Genomic DNA, 16,893 nt, shown 5'->3' with positions numbered 1-16,893 from the left:
TGAAAATTTTTTTTGAGCAATATTGTAAAATTTTTTTGGCTATGAGGCACTTTTCCTTCGATCTAATCTATGGAGCTTCTATATATTCACAATTACTGGATTTAGGCTTTCCTATCTTCTTTAATGCCTGAGCTGGGGTCTATTCTTCCGGGTTTTCCAGGGTTTCCCTGTGAAGGCCTGTTCCCAAATGGGTAGACCTTTTTTGTAATTACACCAATCTACATCTTCCCTGGTTATATACTCGGGATGCGGGTATACCCCGGTACATGTAAAAGCTACAGCTTAGGTATTCTCGTAACTTATTGTCTTAACATGATACCCAAACTCTCTATAGTAAAATTCTATTAATTCAAAATATTCCTCTTTTGAATAAAGAATCCAACAAATTTTTCCTGTTAGCTCGCAAAGTGTATTATCATTAACTTTGCTTGCTGCGAGGGGCAATTGTAATATCTCTTTATAGTCGATGAATTATTCTGATACAATTCTACCCTTTAATGACGTTTACTAATTTTCTATCTTCATACTCGCAGAATCCATGCGAAAAGTAGTTCATACAATAGCTATGCCATGAGCGCATAAGTATTCTTTGTAGTACTCTCTCTGGTGGTTGTTAGAAAAAAAAGAAGAAGGGAGCTTCCGAGATTGTCTTCGTGCCGATTAGCATGAGCTTGGTTTGGAAGAACTGTAATTTGATTATTGAGATTTATCACAGAAGATAACTGATACGAACTGTACGATTAAAGAGGAAATATATATATATTGCTCCTTCAAAAAAAAGGTGTGTATGTGACATTTGGGAATTAATGATATTTATCGATATATTGCGTAGTTGTTAATCAGAAGGGACTTCCGAAAGACTGGATACGAACCTGCATTTAATAATCCAAGAGCTCCATTACTTCTTCGGAAGGTTAAACTTCATCAAAGCCAAATATCCACTTGATCTGAGGTTTCCCGACTGATTATACAACCCTCCCAAAATTACGAGGTATTTTATTTGCACAGTTTAGCAGACTGCCGCAAAGCACGAGCCTGCAGAGAAGAAGAATCATCGCCTGATTTCATTCTAACAAGTAAAATTTCAGAATCATTTTGAATGACTGAGCTATGACTGTGTTTCCTATCATGAATGATTGATTGCTCGAACGAATTGAGATGTACAGAATTACGTGATGAAAAAAATTACAATGTGCTATCTCTCGAAAGACTCCACAATTAAATTTAGTTCTGAAGTACACAAAAATAGCTGCTCTTTTTTTATGTGCCTGTACACGACTCATCTTTATCAAGGAGCTAAACAATACTCTGTTCTCTTCACAATCTTTTACTTATCATCCCCAATTGTCTTTAAATCATTTCTTACCATGATGTTCTCACCACATAAATACAGTTAACACATGTATACACATACCACAAAGGGACAGCATTGTTCACTTCCAACTCAGAATAAAATAATCAGTTTATTTTCAATATACAAGATAAAGGTCTAAAGTACAAAGGAAACAGACCAAGGGAAAGCAAACATAACAAAAACACACAGATCTATTACGTCCCTAGTGAATGAAAGAACTAAGGAGTATCACTTTATGTTGTTAGTTTTACCTCACTGACTGTATTCATTGTTGACACTAACATCCGATTCTCATTTTCCAGTGAGATAAATCGTCCCCTACCATTATTATTTATGATTGCTGATTGTGCGATATTTTGAGCATTGCCCTGAAAACAAAAACAAAAAAATTATACAAAATTATTTAAATTAAATGCTGATTACACTCTGCACTATATTAAAGATCAACAATCCTGAGTCTAGACATCCTGCCTCAATCATTCCTACATTCTGTTAAAAATTTCATGAATGGTTATTATATAGAAGTTCTCACATCTCCCACCTCATGAACAAGTTAAATACAGGATTTGGTGGTACAGTACTATTCATTTCCTATATACAACACAATTGTAACAAACAAAAGTATCAAAGCAAAAATAAAAAATTAACATCTCCATAAGTTTCTAGGGAAAATAAATGAAATGACAATTAGTACCGAGTCATTACTGCCACTAGGAATATAACCGAAGGATGGTACTGCTATTTCTGCACTGTCCGCCCCTTGAGATGTGGAAGCAACTGCTGGAGTATTATAATCTTTATACATACTTTTCAAAGATACACCACTCGTATTTTTCTGCTTCTTATTCAGTGAGAGTGGAGCAGTCTGTTCGCTACTTGTTACTTCAGTTTCTGCTGTATTTGTTTGTAAATGTTCATCATTTGTACATCCAAGATGGGTGACATTGGTTCTGCCTTCATTAGAAGCCACAGTAAGATTTTGTGGATATTCCGCTGTTCTCTGAGTTCCAAGATGGATAGCATTATTTCTGCTTTCATTAGAACTCAGAGAAAGATTCTGAGGATATTCAGTTGAATTTTTTGGGACAAGATGGATGACATTATTTCTGCCTTCATTAGAAGACAGAGTCAAGTTTTGTGGATAGTCAGCTGATACTGTGACTTGACAATCCCCTCCAGTGGATACAATACTTATTTGTGCTGATGCACCACCTGAAGAATTATTCCTCAAGTACAATGCTGTATGCTGATCTTCTGCATTGACATTAACTTCTTTTTGAAAACTGAAAGGAATGCTGGCACCACAAATTTTTCCGGCATTTATATAACAAAATTGATAAAAGCGATCACGTGGTGGCAGTCGACAAGCTGAAACAAACAAACAAACAAAAGAAAAAATGTTGTGTGTGCAAAATGCTAATATTCAACTCACATATTCCTAAAATAATATCACACAAATTTCAATGAAAGTAACAGTTCATTCATTAAAGCAATGTATCAAGAATTATGTATGTTACTGTAACTGCAGAGTTGGCCATGGCTATGATTCTACATTGCATACATATGCCATCTACGTCTATGTTCTGCACTGCACCAGCCTCAAATTACTTAAATAAATTTAAAATGCCAACAAAATTATTTAAATTAGATCTGTGAGTAAATAAAAGTTCTATCTTCTTGTGCTCAAAACTGCAGCAAGACAGTAGCATTATCACAGACTATTCTTACAAAAAACTTAAAAGTATGCAAGCAGTTTAATAAATATCAATGAAAAGTCACTTATTTCATATTCCATATAGTAAAGAAAGTAGAACTAGTGAAGCTTCTAATGGTATACTACTACCTGCATAAAATATATAAGAAATAGTAGCCCATGTGACAAAAGACACATCACTGGTACGCAGCAGCTCCTCTAAGCAAGTCTAACAGTACAAAATGAAGAAAACCCCAATTTAAAGCAAACTCAATTGTTAAGCATGACTTACTTTCCAATTGTTTATGTACAAGTGAATCCAAAGATTATGTTCATGTCAAAAAATCACAAAAATATCTGTATCTTTCTCGTTATATATCAATCCATGACGAGGTTTACTTTCGTCTCCACTTAATGTATTTCAGTTAAAAAATACTTCTTGCATCAGTCACAATTTCACCTGACCATTTATGGTACAATTCATGAACTACAAACACCCCTTCACAAGGAAATACTACATGTTACCTACAGTCTGTTGTGCACGTGTAAATTTTACAGGCAGACAGTGGAATGAAAAAAGACATGCACTCGCAACTAGCAACACTGAGCAGCAGAGAGACAGAAAGTTGGTTGGTTGGTTGGTTGGTTGGTTGATTTGGGGGAGAGGACCAAACATCAAGGTCATCCGTCCCATTGGATTAGGGATGGTTGTGGAAGGAAGATGGCTGTGCCCTTTCAAAGGAACCATCATACATTTGCCTGAATCGATTAGAGAAATCACAAAAAAACCTAAAGCACGACGGCTGGATGCAGGTTTGAGCCATCGTCCTCCCAAATGCAAGTCCTGTGTGATAACCACTGTGCCACCTCACTTGGTGTTACACACACAGCACACAATGCAATGCAAAGCAACACATCGGGTTACTGTGCACACCCCTCCCCCACCCACCCCCAAACACACACACACACACACAAACACACAAACACACACACACACACACACACACACACACACACACACACACACACACACACACACACACACAGAGAGAGAGAGAGAGAGAGAGAGATATGGGGGAGGGGGCGGCTTGTATGCTCTGATGAGGAAATCAAATTTAGTAGCTAAGCTGCAGCCTGTCTGCTGCTGTTACTGCATCTGAAGAGGACTGAAAGAAGCCAACGTTCAATCCAGAAAGCCAGCTACAGGTCCAGAACTTACCAAAGAACATCCCACAGCTCAACTATGTTTCACAAGGGGATATCGTGGCTGAAGACTACAACAATGGAAGCAAGTGGTGTTCATCGATGAGTAATGATTTGACCTGCAGTCAACTGACAGAAGGAAAGAAGATTAGAGATAAATGTCCCATGGACAGTGAGGTTATTAAGGCAGAATGGTAGAGAGATGCCTTTTCAGGATGGTTCTTTGACGGTGTGGGCATGAATCTATGTGACTGCAAAGACAGATTTGGTCTTTGCAGAGCATGGGAGCCTTACAGCACGCTAGTATGTGAAGGAAATCCTTTTGGAGCATGTTGTGTCTTTTACTCCAATTATTGCTGATAGTTTTACACTAATACATGACAATACATGCCCATGTGTGAGAATTATGCAAGAGTTCTGGGATGAAATGGAGATTCATATCAGGCTTGGCCTGCTCGAAGCCCCTGATTTGAATGAGCATGTTTGGGACCAGCCGGGCATAGGAGCCTGTCAGCATTATTCAAAAACCCCACAGGCCATTCTGAAGGAATTGGAGATGATTCCTCATGAGGACTTTGCAGCAATAATAAGAAGCCTGCCTAAGAGGTTGGATGTTGTGATTGGTGTAAGAGGAGGGAATACATGCTCTTGGAAGATGTGAATAGAGGTCTGCAAAGTGAAGTGCGAAGTACAGGAAACCAAAACAGTACTGCTTTAACTTCAGGCATTTCATCAAAATTTGCTTTAAACATGAATCCATTCATGCTATTTCCACATCTTTGGCTTAATTTGTTTATAACCATCTTTTCTCATTGTAAACACCTAGGTGATACTGAGTCACAATATTTTATCATAAAATATCGACTAGTAATCATAAAAATGACTGGAATTTAAAATAAAAATTTTAATAAATTGAAGTGTTGCATTTTTGTACCATTCAGCATAGTAACCTGAATGTTAAGTTTTGTCCGCTCCATCATTAATATAATGATATATTTCTGTTGCCTGAACAATTTCTAAATTGCTCCTGAGTTCCCCCAAAATATTATTCAACATTTCAATGTTGAGTTAATATATGCAACATATCTGGCCCTGATATGGTTACACAAGAGACAATTTCTTAGTATTGAGTTTATGATACATGTGTTCAATTTTCTATTAATATAGTCTGTCAATGTATCCATTTCAGGTTCTGTTACATAAAAACATCTAAATTTTTTGCATGCACTGTTTTGGCAATTGTTTGCGCATTTACTTTAATGAGGATTATTCAGTGTCCTAATCTATGTGGTAAATATATTATTGAAACAGTTTTTTCAAGACTTAAAATTTTAAGTTGTTTGCATCAAAGTACTCTACCACATCCTCTGTTAAAGCCTTAATCAGGGTGTATACACATACAAGAAAAATATTCCCGAGTTTTTTTACAGATCTCCAAGTTAAAAGTACACTCTTTTCCAGGCGAAAGAATATTTTTTCCATGTTAAGTGACAATATACTTTCCCTTCGAGCTGTAAAACTTTCAGTCCTTTGTATGGTAAAGGTTTTATACACCGCTGCAGAAGTTCCCAGCACTTTATGAAAAATCATATTTTAGAAAGATCTTTCATGTGCGGGAACATGTACACTGTATATTTTCTTATTATGAAAGCAAAAGTATGAGTTTCTCCAAATACAGCATGGCAGCTTCTGACACACTAAAATCGACACTGCGAAGTGCTTTTGTCAGCTATCATAGCTCACGTCATGTGATCTCACCAGGCAATGATAGCAGATATTCAGAGCAAAGGACATGTAATGTAGTCAGCCAAGCAACATCGCTGTTAAGTAGTGCGAACACACAAATAGGAAAAGCTAATGGTTTAAATTAATATACATACAGTATAGCTACAAGAAAAGCTAAGCCTTTAAATGTAACACAAGTCATCAAAAATATTTTGCTGCTTTTTTTTCTTCGAAGGTGTGGTTAGGCAGGATCCTACGAGCACAGCTTAAATTGCAGCAGCTGAAAATTATTGACAAGCATTATTATAAATTTCACTGCTGTGCACCAAATATTTTGTATGTTACCTGGCTGAATTACATGTTCTGTTAAGCACTTCAACTTGTCCAAAGAAAAGCAAATTATGTGTGAAATTGCTCAAAACTCATGTCACCCCCCCCCCTTTTTTTTTTTTTTTGAGGATAATTATACTTTTTTTCCCTTTGTTGTTGCATGGTATTTTTAGCATGTGTTACCCTTTAAGCTACGTCAAAACAAATGTGCCAGTAAAATTTTAAGTAATGGCTTAAAAGGTTGGTCTTCTGGGCCTGTAATTTTTCTAATGGTTGATCCTCAAAGTATAAAGCTACAAATGAGAGTCAAACACTCCGTGATTTAAGACATTCATTACTCACTCTCACACATTACATAATTCGTTTTGCATAAAATAAAATTCTCAAATTACAATTATAATATTTTTCCGCGACTTGTTAGAAACGTACACAGTTGTGATGTCGTGCTCGTTGAAAGCAGTTTGTTGTTACCAAGTATCGCACAGTTTTTGTCCTCAACACTTTAACACATCTTGGTGTCTACTGACGCTTGTGCGTGCACATGTTTTGTTGTTGTAAATGCCACATTTTCTCTGCAACTTAAGTTTTATTTTGGTGTTGTTCTCTCATTTATATTTTATTGCTGCAATATTACTCTGCAGTAGTGGCTAAAGTAAAATTCTTCATTTGAGTATCAGTTTTTACCAGTCAAAATTACAAAAATTTAATTGGAAACTAAAACAATGATGAATTCCAGCGTGTTTCCTCGATGAAAATAATTCCCACGTTTATCCCAGATTTCCTGATTGTCCCAGCTTGTATACATACACCCTGTTAATGAACTTTTCAAGTATTTCTATGGTATTCTGTCTTAATAAGACACTGATGTCATCTGAAAATTGATGTATTTTTAAGCTTATGTCATTTGCCTACAGTAAAAACAGAACTGGGCTCAATACAGTGTGCCACCTTCTTCATGTGTTATTAACTGTTTTCTTTAATGTAGACAGGATTAAATTCAGTTACATTCTGCTTCCCTAATACTCAAATTCTCTACCTTTTAAAATAGCTTAGTTCAGCAGGGAAACACAAAATATCAGCAACACACCCAATGGAGGCAACCAAAAAGAAAGGGGGGGGGGGGGGATCAGTTGTCAGAGAGCACTGCCTGGAATTTAATCATGGCATGAGATGCACCAAGATCAGTATTGTGCTGTAAACTCCAAATCTATAGGACATTAATAAAGGAGTCCATTAAATTAGAGTATCATAAAACCTAGCACTGCTTACAATCTTACTCTATCTGTTAATATTCCACCGAATCTCATTTGCTAGGTTAAAAATGCCATGAGGATATTCACTTCATGGAATACCAGCTTGGCATTGGGAAATAAATATGCATCAAAGGTTGTAACAGGTATTGTGAGTTGAACTCTGGCATAGATGATAGTGGAGCACCGTAAAAAACACAGTGTGGGTTGATTCCAGGCAGAAAGCATTTCAAGACCACTGCATATAACATCTGACAAAATTAGCTCATCAAAAAATTGCACATACAAATGGAATCCTCAAAGTCCAACATATTCAGAAATACTGCTTCTATTAATCAACATAAGAAACAGCAGAAGCTATTCACCTCCTGTCCATTTCATAATAGTTATAATGTATATAAGAAATTCTTCCAAAAAACTTTGACACTTTTTAAACAGATCCCATAATTATGCTTCAAAGTAGAAATAATTGCAATGAATTATTCAAATAAGCAAATATTGTCTGTGTGCTATTTAAGAGTTGGTCATGGTTGGTGGTGCTGTCATTTGTGGAAGTGATCTCTTGCAAAAACTGTTCTGAAATTTAAAAATGTTTCCAGACTTAGTGGCAGTACTACACTATAAATACATAAAAAAAACTGCCAGTATCTTTTAAGTACAACATCAACAACAAATCATAACCAACAAACACTGAGTTAACTCAAAAACACCACCAATAGAACTCATATGTGAGGAAGGATTAGTATATTAATATTACAGTGCTGAAAGCAACCATGGGTATGGTGTTACATAGGTGGGTTATGGGGGCACCCTTCCCAAGAGAGAAGTAGCTTATAAAAGACACACAGCAGCTCATACTTGGGTGTTGCTCACAACTGTGCATGCTACTTATCAAGTTGAAAACATGAAAGGTTCATTTGGTTGGTGCAAGAGTACTACAGCAAAGCTCAATGAACTCCAGCCAATATTTCACATGAATGGTGTCACACATCATATCATCAAAAAACTACTTTTAAATTTGCTGTCACAAAAAACGTGGATACAATGTACACCATGATTAAAAGGAGAGTTGCACAGAGAAGCATATAGGCATTAATTATTCCCCAAATGTCTCTCTGCAGGACACCACCTTATAGAAGCACAGTCTGTGCGAGTGGAGAGGCCTGCATGTTTGCAAGAAGATGAAGGCTATGCTGGTGGCAGCAAAGCTACTGGCATGGTCTCCCATGCCACGCAGGCCTCAGTAGATGAGCCATACGAAGAGTGTCCCACAACATCCTATCACTCCTCTATCCATGCCCATAGTCCTTCCCCAATTCCCCAGATACCCAACCCAATGTGTTATGTTATCTATGCCAAGGAGTGTGTGGCACATGGGAAGATGCGTCATTAATCAAGCCTCAGGGATACTGGGCGACCTCTCCGAGTAATTAGGCTTGCAATGCTTGGGGTTCCATGGTGTTGTCCAAATGGATCCACAACTCTTCTGGGACCAAAATGGAGAACACAGAAAGTAAAACAAAAACTGAGAGGCTTTACAAGACCTCAAACACTAGAGCATAGGGGCTGGAACTGATGGAAGCCGTTAACACAATTCGATCAGGCACAGACTAGTCCAAAAAGTGGAAACTGTTACTAAGAAGTTGGACCACATCAAGATCAACTCCTTGTCTGAGGAACTCCTTGTCTGAGGCACAGAGGAGCAAACTCTTCAAAAAAACAAGAAGAGAAGGAAAGTAAAGAATGGTTTCTGAAAGATAAATGGAGGGGACTACATGGTCTTGAACAAAGAACCCCCCCCCCCCCCCAAAAAAAAAAAAAAACACCTCTCAGAGCGTAGCGGGTAATCAGATCCCTTCTACCTCTAAGACAGGAAACAGGAGGATAATGGCGGAGTGTAATACTCCCACTTCTCAGGATAAATGGATCCACAAAAAACCAAGGCAGGAAATAGGGAAGCAGACCTACAGTACTGCAGTCTTGGTTTTAATGATGGCAGTTATCCAACAAGGACATCCACTGGTCAACATCACATTGCAGTAGATGGAGTTTGTTCAAATAGCCCTCTTTGAATAGATTGGGGGGAGGGGGGGGGTTGTTGAGGACACAAGTCAGCAAACAAATTCAGGAAGGTCTTTCTGGACAAAGGTGCTCTTATTTTTGCCTGTGACGAGATGGGAGCTGTGGAGTGCCTTAAGGCCTTAAGGGAATGGTACCCAAAATACCTCCGTGGGACAGAGAAAAGCTGGTGGTCAAGAGAGCAGCTGAGCTTGCCAAGACCGCAAAGTTATCAATTTGGGTACCAAAACTTCTTAAGGATACTCCTCTGAAAAATGAGGGGTTTGGGTGGGGTTGTTTGGGGGAAGAGACCAAACGGCGAGGAAGGAAGGGGAAGGAAGTCGGCCGTGCCCTTTCAAAGGAACCATCCCGGCATTTGCCAGGAGCAATTTAGAGAAATGATGGAAAACCTAAATCAGGATGACCGGACGCGGGATTGAACCATCATCCTCCCAAATAATAAGGATGCAGAACCAGAAGATCTGAACAGAGGATTGGAGGGTAATCAACTGAAAGGTTGTATTGGACAGCCAAACCGTTGTGGTGGAAGCCGGTGAAAAATCCTTGCCAGCAACACAATGACAGGACCTGAAAGTTTACCCTGTGTTCTTACAGGTTGCAACCAGGATAATCAAAGACATTAGAAGGAAGCATGATGGCAAGTTGGAGGCTGTAAGTGTTGCAGACGAACCTACAGAACAGCATAGGGGTGAATGTCATCTTGAATCATCTTCTGGGAAGACAGAATGTGGACACAGCCCTGATACAGGAACACTAACTACTTAAAGGGGACATTTCAGGCCTTGGAGGAACTGGAGTTAAGCTGATTTATGCTAGAAATCTAAAGAACCCCAGAACATTCATTTACATTAAAAATGAAATTTCTTTTATTCTATTCTTTCAGTGACGAACTCCCTTGCCCAGTATGCTGAAGGTCTCGCTAAACCCTTCACAGACAGGCACTAGTCCGCAGACGTAGTCCGTTAACAGATCTCTTGTGCCATTTCCTTCACACACCCCCAATCCTCCCACCTCCCCCAACAACAGGCTACAGAGGAGTGCACCCTTCATCAGCCAATACCACCCCAGATTGTAACAACTAAACCACATCCTTCGTCAGGGCTTTAGGGCTCTGATTATCTATCGCCATGACTTTAAATAGGTCAATTCTATCAAAGAGCCTTCCCACCCCTCCTAAAGTGTGTTCTGTCACCCACCCAACCCTCACAACTTCCTAGCACATATTTATGCCACTCTCAATTCCAACCCCTTGCCGCAGGGATCATATCCCTGTGGAAGACTCAGGTGCAAGACCTGCACAGTCCACCCACCCAGCACTTGCTATTCCAGTCCTATCACAGCTTAACCTACCCCAACAAAGGCTGGGCCACTTGCAGAAGCAGCCATGTCATATACCAACTCTGCTTCAATCACTGCACAAATTTTTATATTGGTATGACTACCAACCAGCTGTCCATCAAAATGAATGGCCACCTCCAAACTGAGGCTAAAAGCAAAGTAGATCACCCTGTGGCACAACATGCAGCTGAACATAATGTGCTTGAATTCAATGACTGTTTCACAATCTGGATGCTCTGGACCCACCCCTCCACCAACAGCTTTTCTAAACTGCACATACGAGAATTATACTTACAATACATTCTCTGTTCCCAAAACTATCCCGATCTCAACCTACAGTAACCTACTGTTCCCAAAACTATCCCGATCTCAACCTACAGTAACCTACTGTTCCCAAAACTATCCCGATCTCAACCTACAGTAACCTACTGTCCCCGCAACCTCCACTCAACAGTTTCTGCTCCTCTGTCCTACCACCACCTCCATATTCATGTCCCCTCATCCTCATTGTGTGTCACCCTGGTCCAATACACCTGCCTGTCTTTCCCCTTCCCTTCTCCTGTCTATCTCCGCCCACCCCCCTTCCCTGACCCACACTTCCCATCACTGCGCCTAGCAGTCTTCATGCCTCAATGAAGTTCCTGCACACTTTGCCAGACAGTGCTCTTCTCTACTCCCACCTGTACCCTGTTATCACTTACCCTTCCTCAACCCCTCCACACTGCTGCTTGGATTCAGCGTGTCAGTTGCATTCAGGTATAAGCTACCAGAGATGGCGTATGTGTGTGTGCGGATGGGGGAGGTGGGGGGGGGGGGGGGGGGGAGTAGCAATCTATCCTTCTCCTTATATTGTCAACAGTCCAACCTGGAGTTTCCATTGTTTGATTTTGGCTAAGTATGAGACATGTAGAAGCCATCATAACGAATGAGAAAATGACAATCAACACCACCAGTGGGGTGTCCACAAGGAGGGGCTCTTATCCCCACTACTGTGGAACCTAGTGGTGAATAAACTCATCGAACAGTTAAACACTAGAGGCTACTTTTGCCAAGGATATGCAGAAAATTTAGTCATAGTAATACTTAGCATATTTGCTAGTACTGTTAGAAAAATGGCACAATGTGCACTAGAAATTGTGGAAAACTGGTACAGAAAAGAGGATCTAAGGATGAGTCCCAAGAAAACTGTTGTAATACCATTTACAAGGAATGAAATCCAGTACACATACTGGAATTTCAAGCTCCTCGATGAAACACTGCCAGGAGAGTGGGTTAGTGAAGTATCTAGGGATAACCCTGGATGTGAAACTATCATGGACTCCTCATATAAATAATATATGCTACAAGGCAAAAAGTACTCTCACAAGAACTAGTAGATATTTCCAGAAACAAATATCCACTATTAGAGTGGGGGCAGAGGAGAATTTGCGTAGATGCTAAAAGGATTGTAGCACATTTATTCATAAAGCCGAGCAGCTCTGAAATCTCTACCAGCCCCTGCAACAAGGTCAAAGATCCATGGCAAAACGTCATACAGCACTTGGGAGACTAGGGAAAGCAACAGAGTAAACCTGTTGTGGGTCCCTGGTCGCTCAGAAATTAGTGGTAATGAACAAGCTGATAGACTGGCCAGGACAGGTGTGACAACGCCATTTATTGGACTGGAATCTGTCCTAAACATCAATAAGACGATGGTAAAATCAAAACTGTGTAGCTGGATCAGGAGGGAGCACATTCAACACTGGACTATGGTTCAGAAACAAAAACATGGCAAGATAATGACGACAAAAGCCATGTTCCAAGAGAAGTTATGTAAAACTTCGTGGCAGATTAAAACTGTGTGCCTGACCGAGACTCGAACTCAGGACCTTTGCCTTTCGCGGGCAAGTTGGTAGAGCACTTGCCCGTGAAAGGCAAAGGTCCCGAGTTCGAGTCTCAGACCAGCACAAAGTTTTAATCTGCCACAAAGTTTCATATCAATGCACCCTCCGCTGCAGAGTGAAAATCTCATTCTGAGAAGTTATGTAATCCTGAACTTGAAACAAGCTCACAATATGTCCCATGACTGGCTATGAGAACTTCAAGAAAGACCTACACACAGTGGACATAGAGGGAGAAGCCCTTAAATACAGACTGTGGTGAGGAAGATGAAACCACACCAGATGTAATCTTCCAACGGGAAGCTATGGAGGACAAGAGACACAAAGTGTTTGGGATGGTTGAGCCTGAAGAAATAATGTCTAAGACGGAACTAGTAAAGGGTCTCCTACCGCTTCTTAAGGGTAGCGGTTGGCTTAATAGAGTCACAGGGAACAAATCCACACAATAAACTAAGTTTTGGTGCAGCAACAGTGGGCAATGACCATTTTTTTGTCTTCCTGCTTAAATCAAATAAACAAAAATAATGTACATGGTATTCTTGTCATGCTGGGTTTTGAAATCAACCTGACATAATATTGCAACACTGAAATATTTTGTGCTTCATTATGAGAGACTGACACAAAAACTGTCATCATTTCATTAGCAAATTCCTGAGCTAGTAATAGTCGACTGTCATGTTTTGACCTACTGCTTTTTTAGAACATAAAATCTTTGACACCACCCTCTTACCTTTTCCATGTGCCACAGTTGTCTAGGCTGCAGAGTGTGAACTTACAATTAGAACTACACAAAGAGGTCAGCCATTTATAACATTTTGTTTAGATCCAATGTATTGCTGTTTCACCTATCAAATTGTTAGGGACCTGAAAATGTAGCATCTATTTTTGACCAAATTCACACCTAAATTTTTATTTTGTTTATAATTGATCAGTCGTACAAATCTAAAAGAGTGTCGCACTATGTACCTGAAAATGAAGCCTTTGTGCTTTGAAACTTACAGTAAAAAGAAGGTGGTGATTTGGGAGATTTTTGATTTGAATGTTGGCCCTTTTTTTCTTCTAAAACTGTCTTTGCTCATTTTCTTCTTTTGGCTCTATTTAAGCTTTCAACAAAAGATTATTTCTGTGGAGAAGTCGTACCATTTTTGAACTTCTGTATTAAGACGTTTCTCGAGATTAATTTCTTTTTCCCACCCAATTTGATAATTAGAAAAATCAACAGATTATCAATTTTAACATTTCACAGGCATTCTTAGCATAGCCTGACAATATCACATATAAAAAACAGCAAGGTACTTAGCATTGAAGTAGAACCAAAAATAATTATTTGCACTTTCAATGTGGTCAAAATATTGCAACAGGTTTTGTTTTCTGGTCTCGCTGCAGTGCAGTGTGTGGACACTATAAAATGGCGAACTGGCTGCTAGCATAAACAAACTAGAATTCTGACTTCCAGAGTGAACAGGAGCAGTGTAGGGAAATAAGTCCTCTCGCAGGGTAGCCAACCTACACCGGCATTCTGCTACTGGGAAAGCAGAACTTGACTCACAGTCATAGGGATTGCTGATCCCTTCTGGTGTTTTAATGGTCATAATCAAACTCAGTGATGGGCCAGGATTAGGTTTATCACCCATTTCAAAACAAGAAAAGAACACAACTAGCAACACACAAAGAAAAGGACTCAGTAACAGCTAATGTGCAATTACTTACTGATGTTGGCAGTGTCATAAACAAGGTAGTTCAGGCCCGACCTCTACTGGTATTTGTTGTACCCACAGTTACAAACTCCTGCTACCTAAAACTGCCATGTTATTTTGAATTTTAACTAGTAGACAAATCTATGCATTTCTTAGTTCAAAGTTGCTATGTTCTACAGTTATAAACAAAAAGCACAAAAGTATTATTTTTGTGTTTTCCCATTTTTGACTCGTTTCCGGGTAAACAGTTTTGGTGGGACTTCAAAATTTCACATTCAGCACTCTCGAAATGATATAGACAGCTTGTCAGAAAACTTCATAAAGAGCATTCTGCTATTTGGTTTTTCTGAGTACCATTTGACTGGATTACTACAAGAATGGACATGGCAGTTCTGCATGTGTTTCTAGATGGGGCCTGATACAGAAACTGTGGATGAAGACACAGTTTGTCTTGATTCCCAGAAAGACAATGTGCTCTTGTAGTCAACCAGGTGTAGTACTGGGGGAGGTAAGGTACAACTGGCAGAGGACCACGGGCATTTCAAAGGAAGATTATGGTTTAATATCCTGTCAGCAGGGCTACAAACTTGAGATAGGACTGGAGGTCATGCTGGACTTTTGGGATGGGATCGCTTCAGTAGACCACGTGGGTGGATATGTCAGATAACTTGCAGACACACACTGGCACTACATAATCACTGCACTTCATAATCATGATAGTAGTGGTGTTTTTGCATGGAGGATGATCACGTCAGCATCAGTTCTGAGATGGAGGATGCTGGTTATCTCTGCAGTTGTACAGTAGGTTTCACTGTGGAATGAACTAGGGAAGTAAGACAAGTTCACAAGCTAAAAGTTCTTGGGGAGGGAGAGAGAGAGAGAGAGAGAGAGAGAGAGAGAGAGAGAGAGAGAGTGAGAGTGTAAGCTATGATGAAAGCCTTTGCACAAAGGACAATTCTTTATCTTCAGGAGGTGAAATGTTTAGTGCTGCTCACTATCACTAAAGAATTAAAGCTATTAATTCCTTCCATGGAAGAAAAGAGGTATACCTACAGCTTTTGGATGGGAGGGCAGGTCACTCAGAGCCCAGGATCAGAGGGACTCACCTACTGTGAAGATAAGAGGAGACAAATCAGAGCCCTCCGCCACACACCTTTGGGTGGCTTGCGGAGTATAAATGTAGATGTAGATGTAGATCACTGAAAGAAAGTATTGGCTAGCTATTATCTTGTATACATATCTCTCATCCTAGATTTCCTGTTTTTGCAAAATCTCAGGACTGGCGAAAAAGGCAGCCAATTAGTAAAAATGATCAATACGGACATAATATATTATTTTGTTGCTATATATTAAACAAAATAACAACATAGTCCATTTGTAGAGGACATAAAAATTCAAAAATCAAAATCACCAGTGTCTGGCTGAAAGCTCTGTTCTCAGTTTTGCTATCTACTATTTTGACCCCTTCCCACAACATTGAAAAAAAAACCTATTAACTACATCCAAACTTGCCAAAAGCTAAGAGAAATGCAAATACAGCCAAGGGACAATATTTGCGGTTCTGTCCAAGGTGATCATGGGTGTGCTATATCTGTTGTATAGGCAGGGTATTCGATTTAAAGTTAATTTTAAAAAAATACATTTTCATCGTTAAGTTGTTTAGAAGAAATGCAGCACTACCATGTGGAAGAGAACTGTGAAACTAAACTTTACTACGAGCAGCCATACCCTTAACTATAGTAGCATTTCACATTAAAGCCATCACGTAAATTCCATTTTTGTCTACATTAATGAAAGATATGGTAGCATGCTAGAAAAACTCATGTCACTCAAAGGTAAAAAGTATTCTGAACTAACTAGCATCACATCATACACTCTACATTTGCGACCAAACCAGTTTCTCTCTCTCATCCACAAAAGTAGAGTAGTGAAGATCTGAACTTTTAACGAGTTTTCAATGTAGCCACTACCCCATATGTGTTGGCAGCAATTCTTCACAATGACCACCAATGGATCTTTGACTTTGGTATTTATTAAATCCAGTATATTTCTCACTTTTTTTTCTTTTTTTTTTTTTCTTTTACAGAGATTCCATTTGTGACCAGTTTATCCTGTTTTCCAATCCATGCTGACCTGTTGTTATGATCATAAAAATATTTTATTTGACCTATTTCAAGTTACCCTTTCCACCATGCTTTACAACTATACCACAAACATTCAATTTTGTTGTCATCTAGCTATGTGCAACTTTAAACATCAATAAGTAAGTACAAAATAGAAAAAATGCACACAAATTATAGAATTCTATGACTAAATGAATTGCAATCTTGCAGTCTGAAGAAAA

At 39.2% G+C, this 16,893-nt stretch overlaps 1 protein-coding gene across 3 annotated transcripts in view; it reads right to left on the bottom strand.

The window, feature by feature from the left end:
- The window catches only part of LOC126183827 (uncharacterized), a 147,377-nt gene that overhangs the window by 90,985 nt on the left and 39,499 nt on the right, over window positions 1–16,893 (bottom strand). For all 3 annotated transcript variants that reach the window (XM_049926084.1, XM_049926085.1, XM_049926083.1), the window contains exons 4-5: window positions 2,049–2,722; window positions 1,606–1,722 (exon numbers count right to left, since the gene is read on the bottom strand). In XM_049926084.1, coding sequence (XP_049782041.1) covers window positions 1,606–1,722; window positions 2,049–2,722 — 791 coding nt within the window. The remainder of the gene's footprint in view (window positions 1–1,605; window positions 1,723–2,048; window positions 2,723–16,893) is intronic.

Source organism: Schistocerca cancellata, chromosome 4 (genome assembly GCF_023864275.1).
Source record: "Schistocerca cancellata isolate TAMUIC-IGC-003103 chromosome 4, iqSchCanc2.1, whole genome shotgun sequence".
Lineage (NCBI taxonomy): Eukaryota > Metazoa > Arthropoda > Insecta > Orthoptera > Acrididae > Schistocerca > Schistocerca cancellata.
This window is presented reverse-complemented; position numbering and strand designations above follow the sequence as displayed.